The sequence below is a fragment of the Coenobita brevimanus genome, chromosome 82, assembly GCF_032717465.1.
Source record: "Coenobita brevimanus isolate Jiangsu-jjx chromosome 82, ASM3271746v2, whole genome shotgun sequence".
NCBI classification, from domain to species: Eukaryota; Metazoa; Arthropoda; class Malacostraca; order Decapoda; family Coenobitidae; genus Coenobita; species Coenobita brevimanus.
The window spans coordinates 16,172,982-16,189,052 of record NC_137035.1 but is presented as its reverse complement, the minus strand read 5'-3'; the positions used below and the strand labels follow the sequence as shown (position 1 = coordinate 16,189,052).

Below are 16,071 nucleotides of genomic sequence, written 5' to 3'. Positions count from 1 at the left end.
CAATCTGTTTGTGGCCACCCCAAACGGGATTGAGGCGTCTGGCAATAGATAGATAGATAGAATATACTGTACCTGTATATGGCACCAAAAGAGAGCAATTTCCTTCTGCTGGAAGATATAGTTAAGTCAAATCTGCTAATTTCCTATGTGAGGAGTTAAGGCAAGGTGAATGAAGGTTCAAGCAATCATTCAATCATCATCCAATCCTATGATGCCCCAAGAGGAGCATAGGAGCATTGGAGCCCAGGGCTAGGCAAGTTGGTACTGACATTTAAGATGAGGGTGACCAGCCTCAATTATCCATGAGTGGCAAGGTAACTATTTTACATTCTGGTGGTGAATCCCAATTGTAACCACCACCCACTCGTTTGCTTTCTACTTACGTTCTCTTCCATTTCCTGCCTGCTTCTTGCTAACATTAGAGGTGACTATATGTAACTGCTGCGTCCTTCCATGAAGGCATGTCAATTAAAATTCTGACATGCCTCTATCAATGACATCCGGCAGTTGGTACCAGGAAGGCTGATGTCACTGGTCAATGACACCCGACAGGCAGAGGTTAAACCAGTCCTGAATGAGACAGTTCTTACTTATTATTTAACATGGAAAATTGGTATGTGTCCAAGTGGTGACATGTGAAGGTGTGTGGCATGTAGGATTGCTATGCCAAGTGTGATGCATGACAAAAACCTATTACCATACCTGACAGGAGACACATAGTTGATCCCAGACACATTACGCCAGTCGAAGGCCTCTGGCAGGGAAGCAGCACGCACTCGTGAGAAAAAGGTGGGCTTGGATGCCTTGACACGACCCATCAATGTTGACCTGTGGGATGTTACACCATGCACTTAGGATCAAATTATTAAAGCTGAGACTGGACAAGATATGGACAAGCCCCCAGTGTTTAACATCAATTTCTGAAGTAAGAAGAAAGCTAACACTTCTATGATGATGACTATATAATGTACCTAATATGGGATGCAGGATGATTACACTCAATAATTATAAATGTTCCATCAATGACCATAAAAAATTTAGGGCTTGATTACATCTTTTCTCATTCACTATTCATAATACAGCTGTAATACTAAAAACCTAAACTGTGTCAATACTACAAATATATTGTTAAACTGGTACATCCATCCATCCATCATCCAATCCTATGTTGCCCCATGAGGAGCATAGTAGCCTGGGGCTAGGCAAATTGATCCTGACATTTAAAATGAGTGACCAGCCCCACTCATCTCTGAGTGGCATTATGTGAGCAATTAGCCCCAACCACCCCTTGGATATAAACCTACACGGGCTCAATCCGACTGGAGCGTCTTAATTACCCACGAAATCACCAGATGCCATAATTTGGTTATATGGTTACCACCCAGTGTAGTAAATGGTTTCCTGGTGTACAGGAAACCATTTGGCTTGTCACTCAGTGTAGAGTCACCACAGACAGAAAGAAGAGGAAAGAATGAAAGAAAGACAGACAGGAGAGGATGTATGGAAAGAAGGAATGAAGAGAGAAAATGGGCAGGCAACCAAGAGTAGCACTACAATAAGTGAGTGGATGGTGAGCAACCCCACCTACCACTACACAATAAAAAATGTAGAGCAGGACAGGGTCTGATGATATCATAAATGATAAGTACAACTTGTGATGTTCTAAGGCTATTAAAGTGAACTCTTGATTAGTCGGAATATATGAGATTCAGGCCTGTCCAACTTATTAAGTCACTTCTCCCTCTGTTGTTTTCTACAGCAATCAAACTACCGGTACATTAAAAAAAATTATCAATCCAGAAAAATGTACAGGTAAGTACAGTAATACTGTAATTTTAACAAAGTAACACTTGCCACCACTATAGGGAAAAAATGACACTTCTACTGGCATTACTGCAGGTGACAAGCAGGGTACTTGATGGAGATGACAGAGAAGGCACTTCCATAAATACTATCTTACAGTAAATTACATTAACAGTATATGCAGTGTGGAACTGATGAAATTTATTCATCAAATAAAAAAATAAAATTCAGATAACAAATGTATCAAAGTGTGAAGACACAGCCAACGGGTACCTCCCAATAACAATAATCAATGTTTAACTGAAAACGTACCCTCACTGGCAGATCGCTATGTATCCCAACGTGACTCAGCAATTATTTTATGTCAAAATATTCCAGACTATATTTTAAAAATACCAAAAGCATAACAACTCTGATTTAAATTAAAATACTGAGGCTTTAATCAATTTTCATGTGAATTTCCATTTTTATGGATAACGCAGAAAATCAGCATACGAGGTGCTACCCAAAAGTTCCAGTAATTTGAACCGAGGGAGCTAACCGTTTGCAGTTTTGCCTTTTGCCGCTAGGAGGAGTCAGCAGCACCCCTTGTGCATCAGTGTGGACCCAGCCATGTCTGTGAGCAGATGTGTTGAGCTACACTTACTATTGTAACGTGGTGTGTAGGTGGTTTGGTGGTTTTGCAATGGTACAGCAATGTCAAGCCGATGTTGATCATTTTCTTCGATATCCAAAGAATTGTTCACAAGGAATTCGTCCCACCTGGTCAATCTGTCAGCGGAAAGTTTTACTGTGAAGTTTTGCAGCTTCTGAGGGAGAACATCCGCCACAAACGTCCTGAACAGCGGAAGAACAAGGATTGGGTCCTGCATCACGACAACGCCCCACCCACACATCAATTGTTGTCCGGCAGTTCCTGGCTTCCAGTAACACAGTAGTCATTCCCCACCCACCCTATTCGCCTGACCTTGCCCCCTGCGACTTTTCTTGTTTCCCAAGCTGAAATTATGACTGAAAGGGCATCAATTTGACTCAATTGAGGAGATCCAGGCAGAATCACAGGAGGTGCTCAAGATCATCATGCCTGAAGCCTTCCAGGGATGCATGGACTCATGGAAAAAAACGCTGAGACCAATGTATACATGCCCAAGGGGACTACTTCGAAGACGGCAGTGAGAACTTGGAGGTAGGGTAACTTATTTTCCAGCAATATTCAAATTACTGGAACTTTTAGGTAGAACCTCGTATTGCATCCCATTAAAACCAGGGCCAATGCCACAGAGTGGGACCCATGGTTATTGAGTAAAACCCATCGTGGAACTTCTATCAGTACTTTTTTTTACAAAGTGCACATATTATTCTTTACAATCTCTATTCATTTAGCACTGAAGTATGTGAGAAACCTACAAAAGCATACAATTTTCACTTCCTGCCAACAATGCACACTCAATCCTTGAGTAATGACCGGCTGAGTGATATGTTTTTGTTTTAAAATGCTCAACATAGTGCAATAGGTCATAATTAACACAGGGAAGAAATCGAGCTCACGCGGGAAGTTGGCTGGCCTGGCGACGAAATATGAAAGTCACGCGCATTGACATCACCCACCATGATTGGCAGGCTTACATCCAGGTACCTGTCCTGGGCACACTCATGGCCATATGGTTAAACAAATATTTATGGGTTTTGCAGTTTTAGAGTACGAATGGGAATGAAAATGTTTGCTAATCAGAAAAAAATTTCTCTTTCATCCATGTGTTCTCGTAAGTTAGCATTTGATTCCACATTCTTCGATCGATTTCGCGCTTCCCCAACACATTTCGGACCAACTAATTATACAGCTACGAGTCCTTTCTTGTATCACACCGAGTTATACCCATGCTGTGCAGCAAGATTTGATCTGTGTTTGAGTGTCAAGTGAAGACAGTGACTCCTAGTCATGTCACATGATCAGCCCCAGCCACCCAGAAAGCAGCACACCTTCACGTACACCCAGAAGTATGAGATAGTAAAGGAGTTAAAGCAGGGAAAGAGGCAGGCAAAAAAAAAAAAAAAAAAAAAAAAAAAAAAAAGGCATAAATGAAGCAACATCAAAACAATTTAGAAGGACCGGGTGAAGATAAAGAATATTGTGGGTGGGAACCCTGGTGATGCGAACCTGGCAGCAGTGAAAGTTCGTAATGTTGTCCTGAAGCTGAATGAGAAACTCAAAGGGCATTATGAGGAGCATCAAGGAAAGAACAACCCTACCGAAGGTCACATGATTCAAGAGAGGGTGCAACTTTATGACAACAACAACATTGGTGGTGGGGGACAGAGAGAGAGTGCTGGGGAGTTATGCATCAACAACACAAGGGTACCCACCCCAACTTTTGTTTTTGTTAAAGCTACATTTAATACCATTCATGTTCTTAATTCATTACCATCATCATCATCATCATCATCATCACCATCCAGACCCCTGCCCACCCTACGCTGGGGTTAGGAGTAGCAACGTCCAGAGAGCCAGAATTGCCCAATTCAATGGGCTACACTTTCACTCAATATTCATGCCCACAGAATCCTGGCTCCAAATGACAGGACAAAAGGTTTCACCACATACTGCAGCTTCACATATACTGTACCTATCTGACAGAGTCAATCTGAACACTGTCACTTTAAAAAGGGGTGCCAAATCCCTGGTCATATGTTTCTCTGCGCAAAATTCATCCAGCCAGCTCGATTTCTTGTCAGTCCCTTAGCCTCACCAACTATCATATCTCTTCCTCACACACTCATCCACGATATCATTGCACCTTTTTCTTGGCATACCACACCTCCTCCCTCCTTCAAATTCGCTCAGATATACCTTTTTCATCACTCTGTTGCTATCCATTCTCTCCAGATGACCATACTATCTCTTCAATTCTGGTGTCCACAGACTTCCTCACTCTGCATCTTCCACGTATCACATCATTCTGTATCCCATCCACTCTCTGTACTACACATATGTACCTCAGCAGTCCCATCTCCACTGCTCTTACTCTTGACTTTTCATTTTCAAGCCACACCATAGTCTCACACTGTTATGTTAAAGTTGGCACTATCACTCCTTCATGCAGGCAGCTGCAACACTCAAGCCTTTGCTTCTTATTAAGGCCTTCTTAGCACCAGCTACCTTCCTTTCTTGTGCCACTCTACTTGCCACTTCTTTTGCACATTTTTCTCTCTTTTCTATCACTGTACTCATGTATTTAAACTCTCTCCCCAGTTCCAGTCTCTCTCCATTTACTACAACATCAAACTGGGAATCACCTTCTCTCTCAATAACCACCACCTAACTCTTTTCTACATTTACTCTCAATGCACGATGTTTGCAGACATTTACAAAACTCTGCACTAGTCTACTAGGATCTTGTCTGGTATTTGCAAGTAGTACTGCATCATCAACATACATCAAATTTGAGATATTTCATCCACCACCATTCATTATCAACGTCATCCTTCTCTCCACTACTTGAGTTTTTACTTCTCTGATCACCCCATCCATATATATATATATATATATATATATACTGAAGAGCCATGGGGACAACACACAACCTCGTCGCATGCCCACAATGATCGTGAACCATTTACTTAGATACCCATTCACCCTGACACATACCTCACCATCCATCCACCCATCATCCAATCTTCTGTTGCCCCATGAGGAGTGTAATGGCCTGGGGCTAGGCAAGATAGTCCTGACATTTCAGATGAGAGCGACCAGCCTCATTCATCCCTGAGTGGCATTACGTGAGCAATAAACCCAAACCTATCTATCTATCTATTGCCAGACGCCTCAATCCCGTTTGGGGTGGCCATAAACCCAAACCTCCCCTTGGATATAAACCTGCACCAGCTCAATCCGACTTGTGCGTCGTAATCACTCACTAAACCACCAGGCCCTATAATTTGGTTATAAGGTTTCCACCCAGCACAGCAAATGGTTTCCCGGTGTACGGGAAACCATTTGGGATCACACAACCTCGTTGCACGCCCACACTGATCGTGAACCATATACTTAGATGCCCATTCACCCTTACATATGCCTCACTACCATCATAAAAACTCTTGACGGCACCTTGCAGCTTACCATCTACACTGTACATATGCAAACCCTTCCAAAATCCTTCTCTGTCTACTTTGTCGTACGCTTTTTCCAGATCCATCAGATCTATGAATGCCACAAACACCATATAGTCCTTCTCACAAACCATCTCCACTATCTATCTCACTGCAAATAACTGATCCACACATCCTTTGCCACTCCTAAAGCCACCCTGTTCATCAATCACTTGGACTTGTGATATCTCTCTTACTTTCCCTACAACAATTCTTCCATATACCTTCCCTACAACACTAAGCAGACTTATGCCACTATAATTCTTGCACCCACTTAGCAAACCTTTTTTTTTGTACAGGGGTACAATCACAGCCTTTTTCCACTTTACTGGCACAGTTTCACTCATCCATGCCTTCTTACATATCTCCAACAAGCACTTCATTCCACTCTCTCCATTACACTTAATCATCTCTGCATATACCTTATCAACACCAGCTGCTTTCCCATTTTTCAGATGTTTCACAGTGTTCTTCACTTCTGCAAGTGTCTCGTTTCCTGACACTGCATTCCTTCTCTGCACACCCCCAAAACCAATCATCCGTACAGCCACTCTGCTCTCTCCATTCCCATTCATCAGACTTTCAAAATGTTCTTTACATCTGGTCCTTACTTCATCCAAATGGGTTAATAATCTACCACTTACATCTTTCACACTTTCACATTTCTTTCCAATATCACTTCTGCACCTCTTTCCAGAATAACCCCTATTTTCAGAGTAATTTGCATTCATTTTTCTTCCTAGATCGTCATTTACCTCCTCCTTTTTCCTCTTCACTAGTCCCTTTATGTGCTTCTTGCTCTCAATATACTGGGTTCTTATTTCAACTGAACCCCAGTCCTGTATCCACTCTAGTCACTTCTTTTCCTCCAATGCTCTCTTAACATCTTCATCCCACCATGCCCTACCTTTCTTCTTCATAGTTACTTATGCCACATCACTCACCGCTTTGGCATTCCAAACTAAGCAATCCCTATATGTTTTCCACAAATTGTCCAGATCCATTCGACTCCGATTCACTGATTTTAACTCCTCCCGTACTTTGGCCCTGTATTCATCTGCCATTTCTTTGATCCTCAACTTCTCTACTTTCAGTCTCTCGCCCTGACTGCTCCTCTCTCTCTCTTGGTCCAACTCACTCCTCTCAACTTGATCTTGCATACCTCTGTCATATGATCTGCAAATTTCCACAACATCCTCTCCCTGTCCTCGTATCAGCAACATTTCCCAGCACCGATTTCTCTACTAGCACGTAATCAATCAGGCTCCTTTCAACGCGATCTCCATTCCTTCTGTACCATGTATATTTATGTGCATCTTTATGTTTGAAGTAATAATTATAAATGCACAAGCTCCTTTCCTGACACATCTCCTTCAGTCACTTTCCATTATCATTCGCTTCTGGTATTCAACTGCTACCCATTCTATCATTACCAGGACCAGTGCCTACTCTACCATTCATATCACCCATTACAAACTTTTTATAGTTCCAGGGGATTTCTTCTACTACATCATTCAGCTCATCCCAAAACCTGTCTTTCTCTCTCTCACTTCTGTCATTACACGATGCATATGCCACAATCACCACCAATTTCACTTCAAACTTGAACTTGACATAAATACATCTCATACTGACATATTTGTAATCTCTCATTCCATTCTGCCACACTACATTCATCAACACAGCAACTCCTTTCTTGCATCTTCCTCGCCTACTCATGCCCGACCTTACACATTTCGCACCCTCCCACACCTTCACTTCACACCCTTTCATCTTTGTTTCACACAATGCCATCATGGCATACCTTACCCTCTTGAAAACATTCACTGCTTCCACCCTCTTGCTCTCATTCACACCTTTCACATTCCACATGGCCACGCGAACCTGCCCATTTGGATGGGGCCCTGGGCACGTATTCGGCCCTCCAAAGCTCTCTGACACATCCACCATGATTTAGTGATTTTAGATAGGAGAATCTGGGAAACAGTTAACCTGGCCAAAAACCCAGATTACATGGTTACCACCCAGTGTAGTAAATGGTTTGTCACTCAGTGTAATGACCATAAGGCAACACTACATTGAGTGAGTGGATGATGGGTGCCCCCACCTACCATAATTACAACAGTTATGACGTGGAGGGACAGGTTGACGAATGAAGAAGTGAAGGAACGTTGTGGGGTAGATGTGGATGTGGTTGAAAAGATTAGGAGAAATACACTGAGGTGGTTTGGACATGTGGAGAGAATGGAGAATGAAAGACTGACTAAGAGGGTGTATGTAGGTGAGGTGGAGGGAGGGAGAGGGAGAGGTAGACCGAGGATGAGGTGGAGGGATGGAGTTGAGAGGTATATGAGGGAGGGGGGGGTGAGTTGGGGGGAGGGGAGTCAAATGGTGGGTGACAGAGTGACTTGGAGGCGTTTTGTCTGCGGCCACCCTTTGCGGGATTAGGGCGTCGGGCTATAGATAGATAGATAGATAGATATCTCTTTCGGCATTTTACCTGATGGTGGGTATAAGTCTATCTATCTATTGCCAGACGCCTCAATCCCGTTTGGGGTGGCCATAAACAAATCGCCTCCAAGTCGCCCTGTCCCCCGCCATTTCACTGCCCTGCTCCCAACTCACACCCCCCTCTCTCATATACCTCTCCACCCCATCCCTCCATCTCATCCTCGGCCTCCTCCTCCCTCTTCCTCCCTCCACCTCACTCACATACACTCTCTTCGTCAGTCTTTCACCCTCCATCCTCTCCACATGGCCAAACCACCTCAGTGTGTTCCTCATAACACATCCTATCACACCCACATCAACACCACAACGCTCCTTTATATCCTCATTCGTCAGCCTGTCTCTCCATGTGACTCCACAGGCTCCTCTTAAATAACTCATTTCTACTGCTCTCACTCTTGACTTGTGTCCTTCCAACAATGTATAAGTACAGGAGTAATTTATGTCAGGTAGGGTGGAAAGAAGGGGTAAAAGTTAGAGTTCTGGAAGTCGCCAGAACATACTGTACCATTAAACATGCAAACATACTGTTTGAGTGATGCAGGTTTGAGTAGCCTGGTCCTGTCCAGTCCCTCTTGTCCACATTACTCAATGATTGAGTGTACAGTGGAACTTCCTAAATTGTGCGATCCTAAATACCAGATTCATAATTCGTGGCAACATCATGCAACAGTTTGCAACATTGGTAAATTATAGAAATTACACAAAATTCCTGTATGCAGCCTCAAAAGCGACACTTTTCTGATGCCTCATGTAATACATGCCACCGTTACCTCACATCCGTGTGTCTGGCCGGGGGTAAACCAATCGCAGTCAAGCATGGCAGTTACAACACCAATCATATTCAAGCATAACACGAATCACAGCACTTCCCTCCCATGCCAAGCATGAAGGTTGCATGCGCTTGACGCCCCCATGACCGGCTCAGTGCATTGTCTCCTCTCCATTGTTAATGTGTGGTTTACATGGATATTCCCCCCACCATGCTTCCTCTGCCTGCCCAGTGTTACCATGGGCAATCATAACCCTCCTAAGCCTACAACTTCTTTGAGGAAGGGGAAGAAGCCAATGTTAATTTACACCCAAAAGTTAGATGTACTGTAATGAGGAGGATTGGCGGCTGTGAGAAGAAAGCCAAAGTTGCCCACCATTCCATACGTAGCCGACTTTCATGATGACATGGAGGCAGCTGAGGGCAACAATGACACTGCTACCTTTGTCTCTACACAGGACTTTCATGGGTTCCTGAGGGAGGATGATGATGAGGAACTGGCACAGAGGCAGCAGCACACCCATCTCACGCTGTGAGGCCCTAGTCCCTCTCAAGCCTCGGAACCCCTATCCCTTCTCCCGTCCATTCAAGCAATTTCATCAGAGTCAAATAAGGATCTTACAATGTTGTTCATTCCCATTAAATATGCTCTACTAACTGCCTTTTCAGGTTGTTAGTGTTTGTTGGTGACCAGTTTGATGTAGGTTTGGAGTAAGGGGGGCAACTTCTTCGAGACGACAGACCCATATGTAATTTTCCCCATAAGATTAGTTATTTCTAAATCACAGAACTCTCAAATCGCGATGTGTGCTCAGTACCATAAAGCCACGATTTTGGAGATTCCACTGTACTTTATTGTTAACCATTTCACACTGAAGATCTATTATTCAGTTTATACCTGCTATCTCCAGACAATTTCATTCACATTAGGATACACTTCTCAAACTAGGGAGGTTATGTGTAGCCTTCATTTACCCTTTCATTAAAAATGTGTCCTCAAACTTTAAAAGAAGAAAAGTATGGAAGCAGCAAGGATAAATCATTAATTCCTATTACCAGATAGAAGGGCTAGACTAAATATATACAGTAAAATCAACTGGCATCAGCAAGAACAAAATAAATATTAACTATGGCACTTGGTGGTTTAGTGGGCAATTAAGGAGCTCCAGTCGGATTGAGCCTTTGTAGGCTTATATCCAAGGAAAGGTTGGGGTTTATTGCTCACGTAATGCCACTTAGGGATGAGTGAGGCTGGTCACTATCTTAAATGTCAGGACCAACTTGCCTAGCCCCAGGCTACTAGGCTCCTCATGGGGCAACACAGGATTAGATGATGATGATGATGATGATGATGATGATGATGATCACGATGCACTCAGACTGAAAAGAATGAAATCCAATGATAGTAGTAGTAGTATTTCTAGCCCAGAGTTCATCTGAAATGTGAACCCAGCAGACTGCAAGCTCGACCTTCTCCGGCAGTCCACCACCTTCCTTTAGGAGGTAGGGAGGTAGGTGAGGGATTTTTGTACAACCAGGAAGAGGAGCCTCTTGGTTATATCAGTGCCACCATGTGCAGGTGTCCCTCTCCAGCACCAATCCAGTGAACCATACACTATGGCACTAGGTCTCCTCAGATGGTCTGGATGGGTGAGCTAGTAATCATTTTGCATCACTGTAATTTTTGGTTTTACATGATATCCATTTTAGTTTACTCTTGCTGTCTCTTGAAAATTTAATTCAACTTCTATAAAGCTTCTCATAATAAAGGCATTCATGAAGGTAACATCTAAGTCAAAAAGTCTATCAAAAGTTAAATAAAGCCTCTGAAAGGACAGTAGCTTAAACAGAACCAGAAAGATGTCCTTGGACTGAATGGGTTATGTTCCACTGATAAACCTACACAATGCCACCAGCTCTCCTCAGATGGTCTCGGTGGGTCATCTGTTCATACTCAGGATAGATGCCAGCAACCCAGCTGCTCTGAGATTCATTTATGGCGTGCAGAAAATCTTCATTCACCCTATAGTGCTCAAATTCCTGTGGATAAAGTTGAAAAAAAGGGTTACTGAAGTATTTGCAGGAGGAGGAGGAGGAATCACGTCTACTGACCGCACAAGGGTCATTAGGCAGATAATCGTGAACAGTAGTACTGTACAATACTGTAGATAAAACAAGGCTTGGAAGTAAACAACTACTGACTGCACAAAGGTTATTAGGGCAGATAATCAATAAATTATTGACTGAAACAAGGCTTAGGAATAATGCCTATTGACTGGTTAAATATAATTAAGACAGATAATTGATAAGCAGTAGTCTATAACACAAGGCTTGGGAGTAACAACTACTGACTGCACAAAGGTTATTAAAGAAGACAGTCAATATGCAGTAGTATATAAAACAAGAATAGTATATAAAACAAGAATTAGAAGTTGCTGTTGTTGTTGCCTAACCCTGGTCATGCATGGCCCAGCAAACCCAATTACTGCAGGGTATGTTCCATATACTGTTGATGTTGTATCTGTGTCAGCATAACATGTGATGTGCAGTGTTCCGTTCTGTGTGCTAAGTTGTCTGGACCCGTTTGACAAGTGAGGTATGTGTTATCTGGTAACTGGGGAGGGCTGGATGATGTCCTAATCTATGCTTAGCTAGGAGAGGGGATCCTAGGAGAGGGGGAGGGAACATAGTATAGTGTTCAAATTAAGATGTATTGCCCTGAGCATGCAATAGGTATGTCGGAGTTTCTTCACTGCTAGTGTTTGAGTGTCTGGAGGTGGGATGTTGCTGAAGAGGGTCTGGTAATGGTTGTATGGTGACTGTTTTGTGTCTAGCTGTGTTGTGTTGCTCTCTTAAAATGAGAGGGGTGTTGTGTATGAGTACTGTACAGACTTTCACATAGAATTGTGTGCCTCTCATATCAGGATATTCTCTAACAAGGAAGACTTTGGTTTCAAAGTGTCAGTGGGCTCTGGGAATGGTACTGGTGAAGCCAGTTATGATGCACAGGGCATTGTTTTGTATGTTAGATGGGATGACGACCCATGCCAAGGAGGAATAGGACGTCACTGACCTAATGTCTTATTTGCAGTGTGGACACTGCATATTTTTGCCCCAAGTCTGTCCCTGAAATTGCCCTGAGAGCAATGAGTCTGGGGGAGCAGTGGAGCACTGCCTCTTGATGTACTGTACGTGGTCCTTGAAGGTGAATCCAATGACCACGCCAAACCACAGTTTTCAGTAATTCAGAGTTAAATCTACCGGCATCTATCTATTGCCTGATCCCTTAATCCCATAAGGGTTGGCCACAAACAGACTGCTCGCCCTGTCCCCTGCCATTTCACTGCCCTGCTCCCAGCTCACCCCCCCCTCTCTCATATAACTCTCCACTCCATCCCTCCATCTCATCCTTGGCCTCCCCCTCCCTCTCCCCCCTCCACCTCACTAACATATACTCTCCTCCTTAGCCTCTCGCTCTCCATCCTCTCCACATGGCCAAACCACCTCAATGTATTTCTCTTAATGCTTTCTATCACATCCACATCCACACCACAATGCTCCATCACTTTCTCATTTGTCAGTCTGTCTCTCCACGTAATTCCACATGCTCCACTCAAATAACTCATTTCCACTGCTCTCACTCATGACTTGTGTCCTTCCAACAAGGTCCAAGCTTCTCTTCCATACATCACAGTTGGTACCATATCACAATACAGTACTGTTATGCAGCGACTTTTTTACTTCCATGCTCACTTCCGTTTCTTATCACTGCTTTCAAAGAACCGCTACCTTTCTTCCTTGTTGTACCCTTTCAAGCACTTCACTCTCCAAACTTCCATCCATACTCACCACACTACCCAAGTACTTAAATGTAATCACATTTTCCATTTCATCATCATCCAACCTCACACTATCTCCAGTGATTTCATTTCTTTCGAAGACCATAACTTTACTGTTCCCAACATTCACTTTCAAATTCTGTTTCTTACACACTCTCCCAAACTCATTCACCAAGCCTTGCAGTTTTCCTTCATCTTCATTTAACAATACAGCACCATCTGCAAACAACAGTACAGGGAGTTTCCAAATGCTGTCCTCTCTCATTAGGGCTGCTCCAACATCCATTGCCATGCCTTGTATCTCCTTTATAAACCCATCCATATACAGATTGAACAATCATGGAGACATGACACATCCCTGTTTCAATCAACATTCATATAGAAAAATTCATTCAGCTCACTCTCCACACGGACTGCAGCCTTAGCTCCCTCATACATACTCTTCACAGCATTCAACAACTTCCCATTTACTCCATATACTCTTAATATTTTCCACATTCCTTGTCTATCAACCCTGTCACATGCTTTCTCCACATCCATGAAGGATGCATACATCTTCTTTCCCTTCCCTCAATACTTTTCCACTAACGACCTAATAATAAAAATCTAATCTACACAACATCTATCCTTCCTAAAACCCCCCTGTTCTTCTCTAAATAATTCATCAGCTATTTCCCTAACTCTGTCAAAAAGTATCCTACCATATACTTTTCCTATTACACTAAGACAAATGCCCCTATGATTACCACACACTTCTTTTTCCCCTTTTTCTTTGTACATGGGAATTATTATACCAGACTTCCAATCCTCCAGGACTCTGCCTTCCTTCCAGGCCAATCTGCGCATCTTCCATATCCATTCTACTACTATCACTCCCCAACGTTTCACCATTTCACCATACACTCCATCAATTCCTGGGGCTTTCCCCACTTTGACTTTCTTCATTGCTTCCATTAATTCCATCCTACTGATCTCTTCCTCTCTTCTCACCTTCCTCCTACTCCCAGACATTCCCAAGCTGCTTATACTTGCATTACTTTCATTCTTCATGTTTAACAGTTGTTTCTTAAAGTGCTCTCTCCATCTGCTCACATTTTCTTCCTTCTCCACTAGCAATTTACCATTTTCATCTTTCATTCCCCTACTAACTTCTTTATCACCTTGTCTAACTCTCTTTACCTCCTTCCAGAACACTGTCTTACATTCCCTCCACATTACACTAAAATTCCTTCCTAATTCCTCATCCACTCTCTTCTTACTGTCTGTCAGAAAATTTCTGTTCTAAGGGTATTCTTGTATCAACACCAAATGTTAAAATTAATACGAGTCTCTCAGAATGAGTGGGGTATAAATAATACCATAACTCACCTATTATTATCTCCTTATATCCTAACCAGTTCCCCTCGCTTTGGCCAAATCTTAAAGGATACTTAGCTAGGTAAGTCGGAATGACAAATAATGAAAGGCTTGCGGTCTTGGTTGGGTTGCATGGGTCTATCCAAGCGTCCTGGTGCCATCTAAGTACAGTGTGCTGCTTGAACGAGACTTAGGAACTACCTAAAAAATGGCGAATCTCACTCCTTCATTGGATTCCGAGATGCCAAATATTATCTAATTACAATTACTTAAATACAAAGGATTACTTCATGAAATTTACAAGGAAGGTCTAAATTAACAAGTTAATCTTAGTTTTATATAAAAACTAAAACCAAATATTCATTTTCTCTATGTTAAGATATAAGACCTTCTTCCATTTTCCATGTCACCATATTATGCATGTGCAGTCAGGAATATGGAATATTCCTATCATTATAGGAACAGGCCATCATCATTAAAAAGATGGGATGCGTTCGGGAAAACCCACTGTCGTGCCAAGGTATCATTAATCGGGAACATTATAACACAGAAAGTATTGGAATTCGTTAGATAGCCTTGGGATTTCTCCTCCCCAACCAAGTCCAAAACCCATTCAAATGAGTCCAAAAACAAGTTCTAGTTTGCCTAAACCCGCAAACAGCTTTAAAACAAGCTAAACTAAGCTTAAAAGCAGTTTATAACTCACCTAAACCCAAAAATAATACATGAAAATCATCAATAATAAGTTTGGAAAAAGTCAAACTTAGTACAATGTACCCCAAAGTGACAGTGTTCACCCCATCTATCAGTAAAACATATTAAGTCTAAAAACAGTTTATAATTCAATCTAAACACAAAATTTAAGTCAAAAATATAATCAAACTTGGTTACAAAACAAACCATTAAAAAAAAAAAAGCATCAAATAACCGAGGACTGGCCATCGATAGGCAGGGAAGGGCATTATTTATTTTATTTTTAAATTTTTTTATGTGTCCGACTCTGGGCATAGGCTTCACAGCCTGCTCCCAAGGCCCAGTAGTCCTCCTACATACCATACTCCTCTTCTACATGTCATCACTTTGGCGCTAACACCCACCGTCCGTACTGAATACATGCTAGGGCTGTCTCATACAGGACTGGTATATTGGTATTAGGGGGGTATTTTTACATGTTGGTGGGTCGTCTGGTAGATCAGTAAAGTCTGCTTTAATGAAATTCAAATCCTTGAACTGCTCCCTCCCCCAGCGGAGATTTGAAGCTGGGTCCAGTAGGACTGCAGGCCATCTCTCTACTGACTGAGCCACCGTCTCGCTATGGTGAGGTATTGTATAGTGGTTGCTCGTACAGTGGGGAATGCCTGTATTTATACATGTATTTACATTACAGTTGTCCGTAAACGGTTAAACACAGTGGCATTTAATTTATTCATCCATTCATCAATCCATCAACCAATCCTATGTTGCCTCATGAGAATCATAGGAGCCCGGGGCTAGAGAAGTTAGTCCTGACGTTTAAGATGAGAGTGACCAGCCTCATTAATCCCTGAGTGGCATTACATAAGCAAATAAACCCCAACCACCACTTTGATATAAACCTTCACCAGCTCAATCCGAATGGAGCGCCCACTAAACAACCAAGTGCCATAA

The 16,071-nt window shown here is 42.5% G+C and overlaps 1 protein-coding gene across 1 annotated transcript in view; it reads right to left on the bottom strand.

Moving 5' to 3' along the window:
• LOC145409685 (dipeptidyl peptidase 1-like) overlaps positions 1–16,071 on the bottom strand; it is a 70,406-nt gene that overhangs the window by 31,653 nt on the left and 22,682 nt on the right. Inside the window, exons 5-6 of the mRNA XM_080280038.1 lie at positions 11,133–11,269; positions 703–828 (exon numbers count right to left, since the gene is read on the bottom strand). Of these exons, the coding sequence (XP_080136164.1) occupies positions 703–828; positions 11,133–11,269 (263 nt within the window). The remainder of the gene's footprint in view (positions 1–702; positions 829–11,132; positions 11,270–16,071) is intronic.